At 30.8% G+C, this 16,015-nt stretch overlaps 1 protein-coding gene across 1 annotated transcript in view; it reads right to left on the reverse strand.

Moving 5' to 3' along the window:
- Window positions 1-1,479: 1,479 nt before the first annotated feature.
- The window catches only part of RBM46 (RNA binding motif protein 46), a 41,686-nt gene continuing 27,150 nt past the window's right edge, over window positions 1,480-16,015 (reverse strand). The window contains exon 6 of the mRNA XM_081303825.1: window positions 1,480-1,700. Within this exon, the coding sequence (XP_081159951.1) occupies window positions 1,501-1,700 (200 nt within the window). The 3' untranslated portion in view covers window positions 1,480-1,500. The remainder of the gene's footprint in view (window positions 1,701-16,015) is intronic.

Here is a 16,015-nt window from a genome sequence, read left to right on the forward strand (position 1 = left end):
ATTGTGTCTGATTTTCTTCTGTCTTAAAGCCTGAGTCACCTGTGTATGACAAGGCTATCACCAGCCAACAAAAAAATAGAACACCGTATGTCTGCTGAATGATATGCAACTGTGAACTGTAAACATATGGCAATTAAACGGCAAAATCTATGCAATTCAGACACAGCTGTGTAGGGAAAAAATAGTGCTGATTTAGTGCCCATGCTCATTTAAATTGTAAAAAAGTTAAGTATGACTTATGTGTAATAAACCACCTTTAGAGAATTAAAAGACGAATTTACTATTCACATACCTTCTATTACAAACTCAAGTTGGTAGAAAAGTTATCTGCAACCATTTCAAATTATATGCATATGTTAGGTCTGTACAGATGGAGTGAGCTAATCAACAAAGGTAATGTCTGATATCTAAGATTTTCATCATTGACATCAATTATGAAAATGTCATTATAAATCATTATGAATGTACATTACTAAACCAATGAATAGTCAAAATGATCTGAATTCACTGAATTATTTTTAAGTAAATGGGAGAAACTTCAGTGAGTCTAAACAATATTTCTATTGCCCCTGAAAATGTTTTTGTTACTGTATCACAAAGCTAACAATTTTCTCCCTATATAATATTCCATGATTTGGTTTCATAAAGACACTGCACCAATGACCCTATAACTATATATAACCAAGTAAGGAAAACTGTTCTCCAAGATCACAATGATTGTGAGACCTAATTTTTGTGTATGTGCATTCTAATTAAAATAAAACACATGTATGAGAAGCATCACATATTTAATGTCAAAGTTTGAATTCAAGTACAAAAATTAAACAACACATGATTTCAACATTAAAAAACCATAACACTTCTTATTCAAACAATACAGCGAATATCAAAAACACAAATGAAGCATAACTATAAAAACCTTAAATATATTAACAGCAAAATTACAATTTTTGTAACAAATAATTATTAACTAAAATATTTAGTTATTTTCAAGGACCACAATGTTAGATTGCTTTTTCTTTAGTACTGCATAAAATTTGCATATTAATCTTTTTGCCTCATCATTTCTTTCTACATAATAGCTAGATGCTTCTGGTTATATAAGTGTTCCAATTTCCAATACAGATAGAGATCCTTGGTCATCAATCTAGTATAACATTGTCTTCAAGTGGTTTACATTTGTGAAATGCTATACTGCAAAGTTATACAAAAAAAAATTAACAAATTACTGGGATCTATTACCCACTAAGGAATTAAGAAAATCTCAAAAGTTTAAAAAGAATAGTAGCTTGCTAAACCACTGAATAACTTTTTAAACTTTCCATTTTTATAAATTTTGCAACTCTATGTTATTCTTTGAATTATAGCAGATGTTTATTATGTTGGCATAAACATATCACTTTTGAAGCCAAATGTGCAAACCCGATTCTAAAATAAAACAATATTTTAATTTGCATGCTTTTCACAAGAAATTTTCATACTAATGTTTACAGATTTTCTTCAGAAGAATGAGGCCTGATTGGAGATATATAGTCGTTGTCCAACATGGCTGCCATTAGCAAGAGATATTGTTGGTGACAAGGGATAACTTGGATAAGAATAAGGCCTTGAAGTATAAGGAAGCACGCTGGGAGTCCCAGAAGAGAGGGTAGCACTAACAGGGGAAAGACTATTTATTGAGCTGCGACGGAAATTGTAGTCTGTAAATAAATACATGAACAATTATGCTGCACATCTTTATGGACACAAATTTAATTCAAAGAGATAAAGCATTAAAATTATAATCACATTTTAACATAATGTTCTAACATTTTAAAATCCTGATGATACTGTACTGGTGGTAAAGATTATTTCCATATTCACTGCAATTCAAGTTCTTAGTTTTATCAAGTCAGTATTAATGTTGCCTTCACTGACACAGTGCATTTCAGAGATCTTACTAGAATGTACTCCTTGTCTTTATTTATATAATTTTTTTAACTTAGAAAAAGAGAACCTCTGATTTCTCTTCTCCTGTTCTGACACTAAGGGGCAGTTCATGAAGAAAAGATAAAAAAACAGAAAATTCATAGTTGCTTTTTTTGAAACTGTATTAGGCATCAAACCAGTAGAAACATTTACCTCTGGATTTCAGAAACATTTGGTAGAAACTAACTGTCCAATATTTCATTATTTAAATGCTAATATAAACATTTATAAACTCAACATATCAATTTAACATTAGAGTCCTACTGGTACCACAAAATAGTAAAATGAATCATGTTGATAAAATAAACTTTTAAGAAACCATTATCAACTTATAATATAGAAAATATCCAAAAATTAACCCAAATTATTTAAAAAACAATTATATTTGAAATATTATTGTTACACAATAAATATCCATCTTATGCACCAATAATTTCCTGCTTCATTAATTGTAATAATTATATGTGTATACTAAAGACCAAATTTTCAAATCCTGTAGTTTCCAAAAACTCAACTATGTTCTTTAGTGTAGATAAGCCAAAGTGTGACAATGACTATTTATAAAAGCTATGTTTCTAGAAATAGAAAAAAAGGAATTAGGTCATCTAAAATGTAAAGTTTTTCTTTTCTATAATACTATCGTGGTACTATAAATGAGGCCTAAAACACATGAGCATTAACTTAATGTTGTCAGGGGACTTAATGTTTAGCCAACAGGAATGAGATCAACTGCAGAAGAATAAGCTCAAGCAACATCAGAAAGGACCTAGTTAAGAAAAAATGGAAAAAATAAAAATCAGTTAAATACAGGTTTAACTTCTAGCATTGTAAAACTCAAAATACTTTCATAACCTTTTAAATTTTATAAAAAGATCAATAAGCAGCTTGAGAAAAACATGAATACATATAACATATACAGTTCAAAATATTTTCAGTATTTTGAAACTGGATAAGGAATTACTTTGTTTCATCACCCTCTGAAGTAGCATGACTCCAGGTTTCAAATATTTTTTTTCTTTTTTCTTTTTTTTTTAAAGAATTCACTATGCAGGAGTATTTAAAATACTGAAACAATGTTCCTATATTGTAACTGCATTTTTGAAAAGTACTAAATCAGTCAGTTCCTTACTAGCCACATACTATGATGCACCTAGCTCTTTAAATTTTACCAATGAGGTCATCTACAACATAAATCAAAAGAGAAGACTTCTGCAGATAGGGAAATGTAGTTTTCAAAGAGAAACCACTTTTGTTTTAGGTTTACATCTATTCAAGAGGTAGGTATTGCAGCCTATTCATGAAATATGCACACAGAGATGTTTTCAGAAGACTCAAAAAGAAGCTAAACAAATAGCTGGCTACTAGCACAATGCTTATTAGCATATCTGCATTTGACAGTCTGCTACTGTAAATCTTTAACTTAAACACTAATCAACTGGTGTATTCCCATATTTTTAGGGAAACTAAATTAAATATAAAATTATATGTTGATTCTCATGTATTAATTCATATAGAATAAGTGAAGAAGCTAATCACCAAAATAAATAAATAAATAAATAAATAAATAACCCAATCAATAAATGGGACAAAGACCTAAACAGACACTTCTCAGAATAGGATATACAATCAATCAACAAATATAACAAAAAAATGTTCATCATCTCTAGCAATTAGAGAAATGCAAATCAAAACTATTCTAAGATATCATCTCATTCCAGTCAAAATGGCAGCTATTATGAAGACAAACAACAATAAATGTTGACGAGGATGTGGGGAAAAGGGTACACTCTATACATTGCTGGTAGGACTGCAAACTGGTGCAGCCAATATGGAAAGCAGTATGGAGATTTCTTGTAAATCTGGGAATTGAACCACCATTTGACCCAGCTATCCCTCTCCTGGGTCTATACCCAAAGGATTTAAAAACAGCATACTACAGGGACACAGCCACATCAATGTTTATAGCAGCACAATTCACAATAGTTAAACTGTGGAACCAACCTAGATGCCCTTCACTCATGGATAAAAAAAATGTGGCATATATACACAATGGAATTTTACTCAGCAATAAAAGAGAATAAAATTATGGCATTTGCAGGGATAAGGAGGGGGAGCATGGGAGGAATAGACAAACTCTAGATAGGGCAGAGGGGTGGAAGGGGAAAGGAGGCGGCAGGGAGTTAGCAAGGATGGTAGAATGTAATGGACATCATTATCCAAAAAAATACATGTATGAAGACATGAATTGATGTGAATATACTTTACATACAACCAGAGATATGAAAAAATGAGCTCTATATGTGTAACAAGAACTGTAATGCATTCCACTGTCATTTATTTTTAAAAAATCAATAAAAATGCCAACTTGATTTTTAAAAAAAGAATAAGTCGAGAAAAAAATTTTCCCTCCAAATCCTACAAAAATTAGGCAACAAAAAAGTTGGATAAAGTTTTATAAGCAGATCAAAAATAAATTTTACTCCTAAAACCACTAAGAATCTAAATATATTCAGAAAAACTTCTGGGTGATCAGAAAATAAAATACATATCAAATAAGATAATGGATGAAATATAAACTCAAAATACTTAACTAGTGGCCTAAACCTAGAAGTAGAATCACATTTTATTTAGCTCTAACATATAATTTGCACATTACAGAAAACAGCAGAAAATCCCTTTAATGTTTATGGAAAAACTAATGTGAGTTAAAATTCCTAGCACATATTTGCCCACCCTGGTTTTTCTTCCCAATTAACATCCTTAACTCTTCCCACTGTTTCTGCCTCAGAAAGGGATCTGTATTCCCTTTGCCCCTTCTTAAGGAATGACACAGAGCCAACTTCAGAATTTAACTTATACTTCATATTATTCAACTGTCTTAATGCTTCAAACTGAGGTACAACTGGCACAAAATAAGATGCATAAACCCTATGTGTTCATTTCAATGAGTTTTGATAACTGTATAAATCATGTAATCCAAACCCCCCCAAAATTATAAAACATATCCATCAATCCAGAAGTTTCCTGTGCCCCTCTTCAGTCAAGAACCTTTCTATAGGAAGCAACCACTTTCTGATTTCTATCATCACAGATTAGCTTTATTGGTTTTGGATTTTATTAATTTTAAAGTTTTTTATCCTAGATTTTTTCAATATAATCTCTAACATTCATTCATGTCATATAGTAATTTGCTTTCTTTTGTTATTATTCCATTGTATGAATATATAACAATTTCTTTGTTCACCTATTGATAGAATACTTGAGTTGTTTTTATTGATAGAATACTTGGGTTGTTTTTGAGTATTATGAATAAAGCTGCTATGAACCTTCTTATACAAATATTTCATAGATATATGTTTTCATTTCTTTTTATGAATATATGTTTTGGGTAAATAACTGGGAATGGGACTGCTGGGTCACATAAAAGAAAATGTTTTAAGAATTCCCCACTGTGCCCATTTTATATACACACTAGCAAAATGTAAGACCTCTAGTTAATTACTCCATATCCTAACATTTGGCATTGCCAGCATTTTTAATTATAGTCATTCTAGTGCATGTGAAATTTTATCTCATTGTAATTCTAATTTTGATTTCCCTTATGACTAGTAATGTGGCTATTGAGCACTTGGACATCTTTGGTAAAGTTATCTGCTCAAGCCTTTTGCTCAATTTTATTGGCTTTGTCTTTTTATTGAGGATATAATCAAATTCTTTGATCCTAAATAACAGACCAGAAATAGGCTGAGATAGTAGAAGTCTCTAAGTCAAATGACCTCTTCCATATGAATGACAAGAGACAGAAGATGACTGAGTGACTGATTTATATTCCCACAGCTGAATGGAGAAAGAGTAAGTATAAAATCAGGCATCCTGATTCCTAGGAAGTATTATTTCCATTTGATCAAGCTTTTTCACTTGGGCAATATTCTTAAACAGGATTTTCAAAATAAAGTATTTTAGATTATTATAGGCAGGAGAACAGAAGTAAAGCAGATAGTGCTACTCTAATTGGATTTTACTTGCACCTACCTACCCATTCCACACCTCCCATTTCAACCCATGAAGCTCCTGCATTTCCTTGTTTTATATGCTAAATTTGTGTAATATTTCATTTGAAGAAAAGATGTAAGAACAACTGCTCTAATATTATGTTAGAGATGGTATTGTAATCAAATTTTCTACAATTTCATATTTATATTCTGAATGAATACAAATACTTTCAAAGAACAACTCTGATGTACATAAAGACTAAACAAGCCAAACTCAGAAAGTCAAATGTCATGTTTTTTTTCTCATATGTGGAAGCTAAAGAGGAATAAGTAAAAGAAAAGATGTGGGGCAGGGGGGGTCTCATAAAAATCTGAGGCAGATCAGAACTGGAGTAGAAAATAGGGAAGGGGGAGGAAGAAGAGGGAAAGGGAAAATATACAGAGGATTGACACTGACCAAATTATTGTTATATCCTATGCATATATGAATATGTAATAATGAATTTTTATTATATAGAATTACACCTTTATATAGAATTACAATGCACCAATAACAATATATGGGAAAAGAATAACAATATATAGGCTTAACCTTAAGTTCCAATTCAATTCCAGCAGTAATGGCTCATAAGAGCCCTGGATTCAGAGCTTCAGTTGATGAATGTGGAATGAACAGGAAAGCAGCCACAACTGACACAGGAGCAAGTGTAGAGACTGGCAGTACATTAACACATAACTGTTTATGTAGTTATTACAATTTGGGTCTATTGTATTCTCCATCCAGCATGAAGACCATCTGGTAGTGAGTATCACCAATGTGTTTCTCAGTGAAAATATAAGGAACAGACATACTAATTTATTCAATGTTTCTCAGTTTATATCTAATTCCATACTGCACGTTTGGACCAAAGCATTATTTCTGGAGCTGCTTCTCTGTATTAAAAATGAGGAAACCCCTTAATAAAAACTTGAACATGAGGGCTGGGGTTGTAGCTCAGTGTAGCTAGCATGTTTGAGGCACCGAGTTCAATTCTCAACACCACATATAATAAAAAATAAACAAAATGTACAGTGACAACTAAAAAAGTATTTTAAAAACGAACAAAAAAACCTTAATCATGAATTCAAAGGGTCCTCTCATATTAATTTTGGCTATCTTCATCTTTTATTTCTAACTACACTTCAGACTGATTTTCCATTAAAAAGTATATTTCTTTTTTAAATATTTATTTTTTAGTTTTAGGTGGACACAACATCTTTGTTTTATTTTTATGTGGTGCTGAGAATTTAACCCAGTGCCTCACGCACGCTAGGCGAGCGCGCTACCACTTGAGCCACATCCTCAGCCCTATATTTCTTAATTGGTTTCTTTCTTCTTCTAGTTTATCTACCTTAGTGCTACCACCACATCCACCCTCTTTTGGATGCACCATTAGTATACAATTCAGCAACTGTCAATATATTCACAAAGTTTGTACAACTACCACCATTCTAATTCCAGAACATTTTTATCATCCTAAACAGAAACTCAGTACCCATTAGCAGTCAGTCCCCATTCCCTCTTTTTGAGCAAACACTAATTTATATATTTGCCTATTCTGGACTTTTCACATAAATTTATGTGAAACCATACAACTTCCATAGTCTCTGGAAATAGCCTCTTAGAATAATGTTTTCAAGGTTCATCCATATTATAGGATGTTATCAGTATTTCAATCCCTTTTATGGTTGAATAATATTCCATTGTATGGATAGACCACATTTAATTCATCCTTTCATTATTTGATAGATATTTATGTTGTTTCTTCTACCTTTGGGCTATTAAAAATAATGCTATTAAGGAGTAGTATGTATAAATTTCTATGTGGATTTGTTTTCAATTTTCTTGAGTAAATACATAGGCACAGAACTGCTAAGTTGTATTGATAAATCTGTCTCAAATTTTTAAGAACTACCAAATTTTTCCAATGTGGTTAAACCATTTTGCACTCTTACCAGCATGTATGAGGATGACTGTAATAACTATGTACACATATTAAAGACCAAAATTTCAAATCCTATATTTTCCAAAAACTCAACTACGTTCTTTTGTCTATGAAATACATTTCTCAGGCCTTTAATACATGTTAAACATTTCTTTTAAATTTCTGTGGCTCTGTATTGAAATTTTTAAAAACTTCCTCATTTTACCATTTTATAATTTCAATTTCTAACACTCAATAATTATAACTGAATAACTTTCTTTCACTGAAATACTAAATATTGTGGAAAAATACAGAGATAAAAAATTCTATATTGGAATACAAATCACATTTTAAAAAATATTTTGTACTTCCCATTCTAGTATAGAAAACCAAGAGCTAACTATAAAGCCCAGAAAAACATTTCTCCAGGTTGCTGATTTTTAAGCATTTTATAACCTGTAAGATTTTGAAAATCATGAATTAGAAAATTTTAAGTATACTTTTGGCTGGGAAATATATATACCAAATTTACTGGCATTTAAAAAATCTCATTTGCCCTATTACAATCAACTTTTTTTAAAATTTACTCTCTACTTAATGTTCCCTATCAGGCTACTAACAGCAAAAGGCAAGTAGCAGACTTGAAGGGACCAATACATTTTTCTAAGACTAGACTCACAGAGTAGCTTATGAATTTCTGTTTAAGATGATTTTAAAAGTGACTGAATAGTGTAATCTTAGTAATAAATGGCTGAAGAGGAAATAAAGTTAACCATACCTAACTGCTTCCTTATAAAGTTCTGCTTATTCTCTATTAGTTTTCAAATTGTTTTAGTGGAAAAAAATCATTGGCTTTTGTTTTTAAACCAAAATTACTTTTTCAATTTACAATATATTCAAAAGTAATGATTTCAGCTTTAAAATCTTCCTGTGAAATTTTGCCAGTGTGTAACAACTAGCATAAACACACATATTTGTCAGATATTGTACCTCTATTTTAAGAATTACAGCTATTTTATTCTAAGTTATCTAAGGATTAAAATTTAAATCTTTAAAAGCAAGGTGTGAAATTCTAAAAAATGCAAACTAAGTGGTTGACAAGAAGGAAGAATAGAATACAAATGGGCTTGCAGTACCTTTTAAGGAAGATGGAAATGTTTATTTTATTGATTGTATTGTCATTTTACAGACATATATACATTAATCAAAAAGAACCAAAGTGTATACTTCAATTAGGTACATTTTATTGTATTTCAATTAAACCTCAATAAAGTTACAAACACACAAAGAAACAAAACCCAAAGTATTTTGGGTTAGTTTCACTGTTTCCAAATTACATCCCATACAATTCAAGAATAAGCATCCCTAAAAGAAAAATCCCTCAGCAAAATCATCTTGGGAAAAGTTTAAGAGAAAAAAAAAACTTGAAAAAAGAAAAGGTTTCTACCTTAATTATTTAATATGATAATACTCATGATAATTTTCCAAGGGGCATATGTAGTATAGCTTTCCCCAAACTTCTTTGACCTTACAGTTATTTCACTGAACAACTTGGAAAATCAACATGGGAAGAACTCTAATGGGGATTAATGTATAATGAGAAAACATTAAAAATAAAATTGAAAAATTCTTCAAATATGTTAAGACATAGCAATTACAAACTCAAATCACTCTATAGAGGTCAAGACTTGACACCTCAACAACAACAACAAGAATCAAAGAGGGCCAAATATGAAACAAAAAATGACTATTTCTATTGAAACTAAGTCTAACTGCTTTCCTTTCAAATAACTAAAGACACCAAACAAATCATGTCTAGAGTTTCAAGTTTGATACCTTTGTACTGAGATAATTAAGGCAAACTCCTTTTAATGTTAGTTTCTAAACATATAGAAAGAGAATAGTACAAGCAGCTTAGGAGAGGAAAAATCATGACTTGTGCAATGGCAATCTAGGCTTTAAAACTCAGAACAAATTGTGACTCACTAAATAAATTATGGGCACAAATGAGGAGAAGATAGAAAGCCTTAGAAACTTTTCAAGTTTCATTTCTGTCAGCAAAATCAGTCCTCATAAATCAAAATTTAAACTATAAAAAGTTGTAAAGAAAGTAGTTCTGAGACCAGTATCATATATTTGAATCTTGAGCTAAAATTTAATATTTATAAAAATAAATTTACAAGTCTCAAAAATAATAATATATTTCTTTTTGTAGTATATATCTCTAGATTATATTAATTATAATAATTAATAGTTAATGAGGACTTAATAAGTGCCAAAATAACCATACTAGATCAGTACAACTGAATCCTTACATAGATTCATAAATACTCTTTCTCAACCCCTTTGACAATGAGAAAATGGAAGTACAAAAAGGAGAATTAACTTACACAAGCACACAGAAACAGCACATGCATTGTTTACCAGGATACTATTTTCTTTGCCTCTACATATATAAAGGAGTCTCAACAGTAATAATCCTCACTCAAGCCACAAATTACCTTTAATTTCCTACTGCAGTTTATCTTTCCCAGTAGCTTGGTGAATTCTAATAAATATTAATTTTATTGTAAATTGAGCTAATAAGATTTTGGCTTGATAAGATTGAAAAATATTAGACTCCCATTTTCTGACAATTTTGAGAAATACTAGATAATATATAAAATATAACATAAAAATATAACAGGCTCACTCCATCTCTAATTTACAATAATGTTTATGATCTCAGTGGTTTAGTGTACACAATAAGTTCAAAGTTTTGAAAATAAAAGTTTAACTTTAAAATTTTGATTAATGAACCAGCAAGTAATAGAACTAGTAAAAACAAAACAGCCTACAAGGTTTTATTAGACAATTCTGAATATTTCTTATATCCAAAAGAACAACTTAAAACTGGTTTTCTGAAAACTAGATATATCATAATAATCCTAAGAGACTTTCTCTTACCTGTTTATTTTCTCCATATTCTTCTACACAGGTCCAGGCTGAAGAGATTGTGTTCCCTGTCTGTAAGCAGTGGAGACAGAAAAGAATTGTCTTTAGAGTGATGGTATCCCTATCTTGGAAGTGCATGGAATCCTTGATAGCTTTAGTTAAAAACTTTTGATCATTATATAAGAAAATAAATTTAGAGAAAAAGAAACAAGTGGCAAATAGTTATAACTTCTGAAGTTTTGTAAAGATGAGCAGAGAACACTATTTTTATATCTAAATGAAAATTACAGCTAATATATCAAAATATATTTATCTTTCTAAGTGAATTAAGTTCTTACTAGAACTTAATTTCTTGGACTTTCCAAGAAATACTACTCTATTCAGGTAAAGAAAGGATTTTAAAAATAAATGAGATTACCTAATTTATAAGAGCCAACGAATCTAAGCAAAATTTTCTTAAAACCTAAGTTAACCATATATAGCACACTGTGGGCATCCATCTATTTTAGTGGTTATTTCTTTTTTATATTCCTTAAAGCTTTCTGTCAAGGATATACATCGAATTACATGCTAAAAAAATACTGTGCATAAGTTATTAAAATACAAATAATAAGTGTTGGCGAGGATGTGGGGGAAAAGGCACACTCATACATTGCTGGTGGGACTGCAAATTGGTGCAACAAATCTGGAAAGCAGTATGGAGACTCCTCAGAATACTTGAAATGGAACAACCATTTGACTCCTCGGTTGATATCTAAAGGACTTAAAATCAGCATACTATATATACTATAGTAACACAGCCACATCAATGTTTATAGCAGCTCAATTCGAAATAGCTAAACTATGGAACCAACTTAAATGCCCTTCAGTAGATGAATGGATAAAGAAATTGTGGTATATATACACAATGGAATATTACTCAGTATTAAAAGAGAATAAAATTATGGCATTTGCAGGTAAATGGATGGAGTTGGAGGATATCATGGTAAGCGAACTAAGCCAATCCCCAAAATCCAAAGGCTGAATGTTCTAATAAGTGGATACTGATCCATAATGGGAGCAGGGACATGGAAAAAATGGAGGAACAGTGATTGGGCAAAGGGGAGGGAGGCAAGGGGGCATGACGAAAGAAAGATGTTAGAATGAGATGGACATTATTGCTCTAGGTACATGTGTGACTGCATATATGGTGTGACGATACATTGTTTATAACCAAAGAAATGAAAAGATGTGCTGCAATTGTGTATGATGAATCAAAATGCATTCTGCAGTCATATATACCTAATTAGAATAAATAAATAAATTTTAAAAAATAATGTGCATGCATAAACATAAACAAGTGAAAATGTTTGAAGTTCTACAAAAAACTTTTGTAGATTTTAAGGAACCATTTAAAGATTATAATCAGCACAAAAAATTAACAATATCTTGTTTTCATACAATGAACTAGATTACATTAATAAACTTTGTTTTTAATCATTAAAAACAGCATCTGTTTGAAAGCAAGCCTGTGACAATTTACAGGGTCATGACTTGAAGGGTGCTGCAGGTTTTCCCTTCAAGGGTTGGCCAAGTCCCAAGAGGGAGATTAAAAGCAAAAGGTGACAAAAGACAAGTTTTTAAGGCTAGGATGACAAAAAAAAGAGCTAAAGAGCTATGATGAGGCATGACTAGAACCCAGAGTATAAAACTAAGTCAGAAGTTGTCCCACTTTAACATACTAAATTCAACTTTGTATCTTCTTAATTTCTGCCTAGAATATAGGATTGTCAGTCTTAAGCCGAAATAAATGCTTTCTGAATAAAGATAACATTAGGTTCACCTTCAAATCATCTCTATAATTTTTCACATCCAGTATCTGGCATTCAATAAAAAAAATGATCAAGTATATCAGGAAAGAAAACCTGCACTAAACACAGCTGTCACTGGTAAAAGACCTCCAAGGTGTATAGATAACAAAGTTTTATAACTAATTATTAAAAGAATTGTGCCTAGGGGTGGGGGCTTTGGCTCAGTAGTAGAGTGCTCAAGTAGCATGTGTGAGGCACTGGGTTTGATCCTCAGCACCACATAAAAATAAACACATAAATATTGTGTCCATCTACAATTAAAAAAAATATTTTTTAAAAAACTGTGCCTAATATACTCAGGGAATAAAAGACTAAAAATTTTGGAAGACAATGGAAATCATAAAGAGTTGAATGAAATCATAGAACTGAAAAACAAATCCAAATAAATGGTTTTGTCAGCATGTTAGACACAGATGAAAAAAAAATTCATGAACAAAATAACATATAAGAAGACAGACTAAATTATGAATAGAAAATATAGAATGAATATAATCCATTATGTGGGACAGAGTAAGTAGGTCTAACATATGCATAACTGGGATACTGTAAAGAAAGAAAAAAGGAAATGGGACAAAAGCAATATTTGAAAACAGAAAAAATTTACCTTTCTAAAACAAACAAAAAAAGGACTGCTAACCTAGCAAAAATATCCTTTCAATCAAAAAATACAACCAGACAACCAAAAACTAAGATAATTTATCATCAGCATCCCCATTTAAAAGAAAATATGGGCACATGTTCTTGAGGCAAAGTAAATAAACCATTCTGGTAGAAGCATGGAGACATAGAAAGAAATGAAGGGCAAAGGAAATAATAAATGCATAAATAAATATAAACATATATTAAGTCCAAAAACTACTATAAATTAGTTATTGTGGGGTTTAAAATACGTAAGGGGTAAACTACATAGAAATATCAATTAAAATATTTAAATTGGAAGAAAAAATGAAAAGAACTTAAGTTCCTTGTATTGTCTACACTATAAGAAAAGTACTAATATTAAACTTAAATAAGTTAAGAATGCATGTTGTGGGGTTGAGGTTGTAGTGAGGCATTGAGTTCAACCCTCACAGCACCACATAAAAACAAATAAAAGTATTGTGTCCATCTACAACTAAAAAAAAGTTCTTTAAAGAATTAATGTTGTAATTTACAGAGTAATCACTAAAAGAACCGTCCAGATAGAATTAGTAATACTAAAGAAAAGAATGCAAAGAGACAATATGAAAAAATATAAAAAAATGGCAAGATGAGAGACTTAATCCCAAACACATCAACAAATGCAAGCTGACCAAATACTGCAAGGATAGACTGTGAACAAACAACAACAACAAATCCTAACCGCATATTGGGGGCATCTCAATGCTAAGAAACAGGAAATCTGAAAAGATGGGAAAATATATAATATACAAACTTTCAGCAAAAAAAGTTATTACAATATCAGAGAAAGTAGCCCTTAAGGAAGAAATACATTACAGAGACAGTGTAACACAAAATAAGATAAAGGGTTCACTTCACCAAAAACAAAATTCTAAATTTCTATGTACCTAATGCATAACCTCAAAATATATAAAGCAAAAATTGACAGAACTTAAAGAGAGAAAAATAAGTCTTTATTTACAATGGGTGATTTTCATAACCCTCTCTAAAGAAAAGGAATGTTTTTTTTTGTTTTGTTTTGTTTTTTGGTGGTGCTGGGGATTGAACCCAGGGCCTTGTGCATAAGAGGCAAGCACTCTAACAACTGAGCTATATCTCCAGCACTAAGAATGATTTCTTTTGTAAAACAATGAAAAAGAAATTTGGACTAACAAACTTCACCTAAATAGTACATGTAGTGGTTATAGGCTAAATTGTGTTCCCAAAAAGTTATGTCGAAATCTAAACACACAGTACCTCAGAATGTAACCCTCCTCTTTGGAAATAAATGCACTATAGATGTAATTAATTTAAATGAGGTCACACAGAAGTGGGGTAAACCCTTAATCTAATGTGAATGATAGATAAGAGTAGAGAAATAAGAGAATTTCATGTGCAGACACAAAGACACAAAGAGGAAAGAGCCATATTATTACAGAGATGGAGACCAGAATGATTCATGTATAGACAAAGGGAATTCAAGGACTGCTGGCAAATACTACAAGCTCTCCTGTAGGCTTCAGAAGGAACATGATCATTGAACACCTTGACTTATGATTTGTAGCCTCCAGAACATGGGAAAATTAATTTCTGTTGTTTATAAGCCATTCAGTTTGTGGTAATTTGCCCCAGCAGCCATGAGGATATTGATAATACTGCAATCACCGGTTGCAAATACATTTTTTAAAAAAATAAATGAAACAATACAGAATAAACCTTCTAATTATTGCAAAATGAGTACCAAAATTATGACTACAACAGTTTTCATATGTAGAAATTAATACCCATGGGTCAAGAAAAAAATCAAAACAAAATATTTTAAAATGCTGATAAAAATGAAACACATAAAACAGTTATAGAAATAGTTTTTAACCACACTTAAGAGGAAAATTTACAGCCTTTAAATGCACATAGTATGATTTTTTAAAAGGCTAAAAATGTTAAACTTGGACGGCTCCTTAAGCAATATGTATATAAAATCAAAGGAGATATAATATCAGACATACACAAACTCTTCCAGAGATAAAGAGAAGAAATTTCTGAACTATTTTTATGAGGAAACTATGGGCCAATCTCACTTATAAACATAGATAATAAAAATTCTAAAGACAATATGAAAAATAAAATATAGGAAATATAAAAGAGATAATGCACTATGACCAAAGTTGGTTTATTCCTAAGTACGAAGTACAAAGTTGAACATTCTGGTATCAATGGCAATTTGCTACATTTGGGGTTGTGACTCAGTGGTAGAGTGCTTGTCTGGCATGTGTGAGGCACTGGGCTCAATCCTGAGCACCACATATAAATAAATAAATAAAATAAAGGTTTATCAACAACTAAAAATTAAAAAAAAACATAACAATAATGTTATAACAATCTAAATACATACAAAAAAGTATGATAAAATTCTTCATCCATTAATGATAAAAAATAAAACCTGAGAACAGAAGGAAATATCTATTAAGTGATAAAAGGCTTCTATAAATAAAAGCTATAGCAGACATCCTACCTTAATGAAGAAATATTTTAAAAGTTTATAAGGATGTCTGGACAGCAGTTCTAGCCAGTGCAAAAAGTATATGAACAGAAAAGAAGAAAAAACTCAACTGATATAGCTGACACTATAGAGTCAAACCATTAGAATCAAATAAATAGTTTTATTTAA

The sequence above is a fragment of the Spermophilus citellus genome (genome assembly GCF_964194105.1).
Source record: "Spermophilus citellus genome assembly, chromosome: 8".
Taxonomy (NCBI): Eukaryota; Metazoa; Chordata; class Mammalia; order Rodentia; family Sciuridae; genus Spermophilus; species Spermophilus citellus.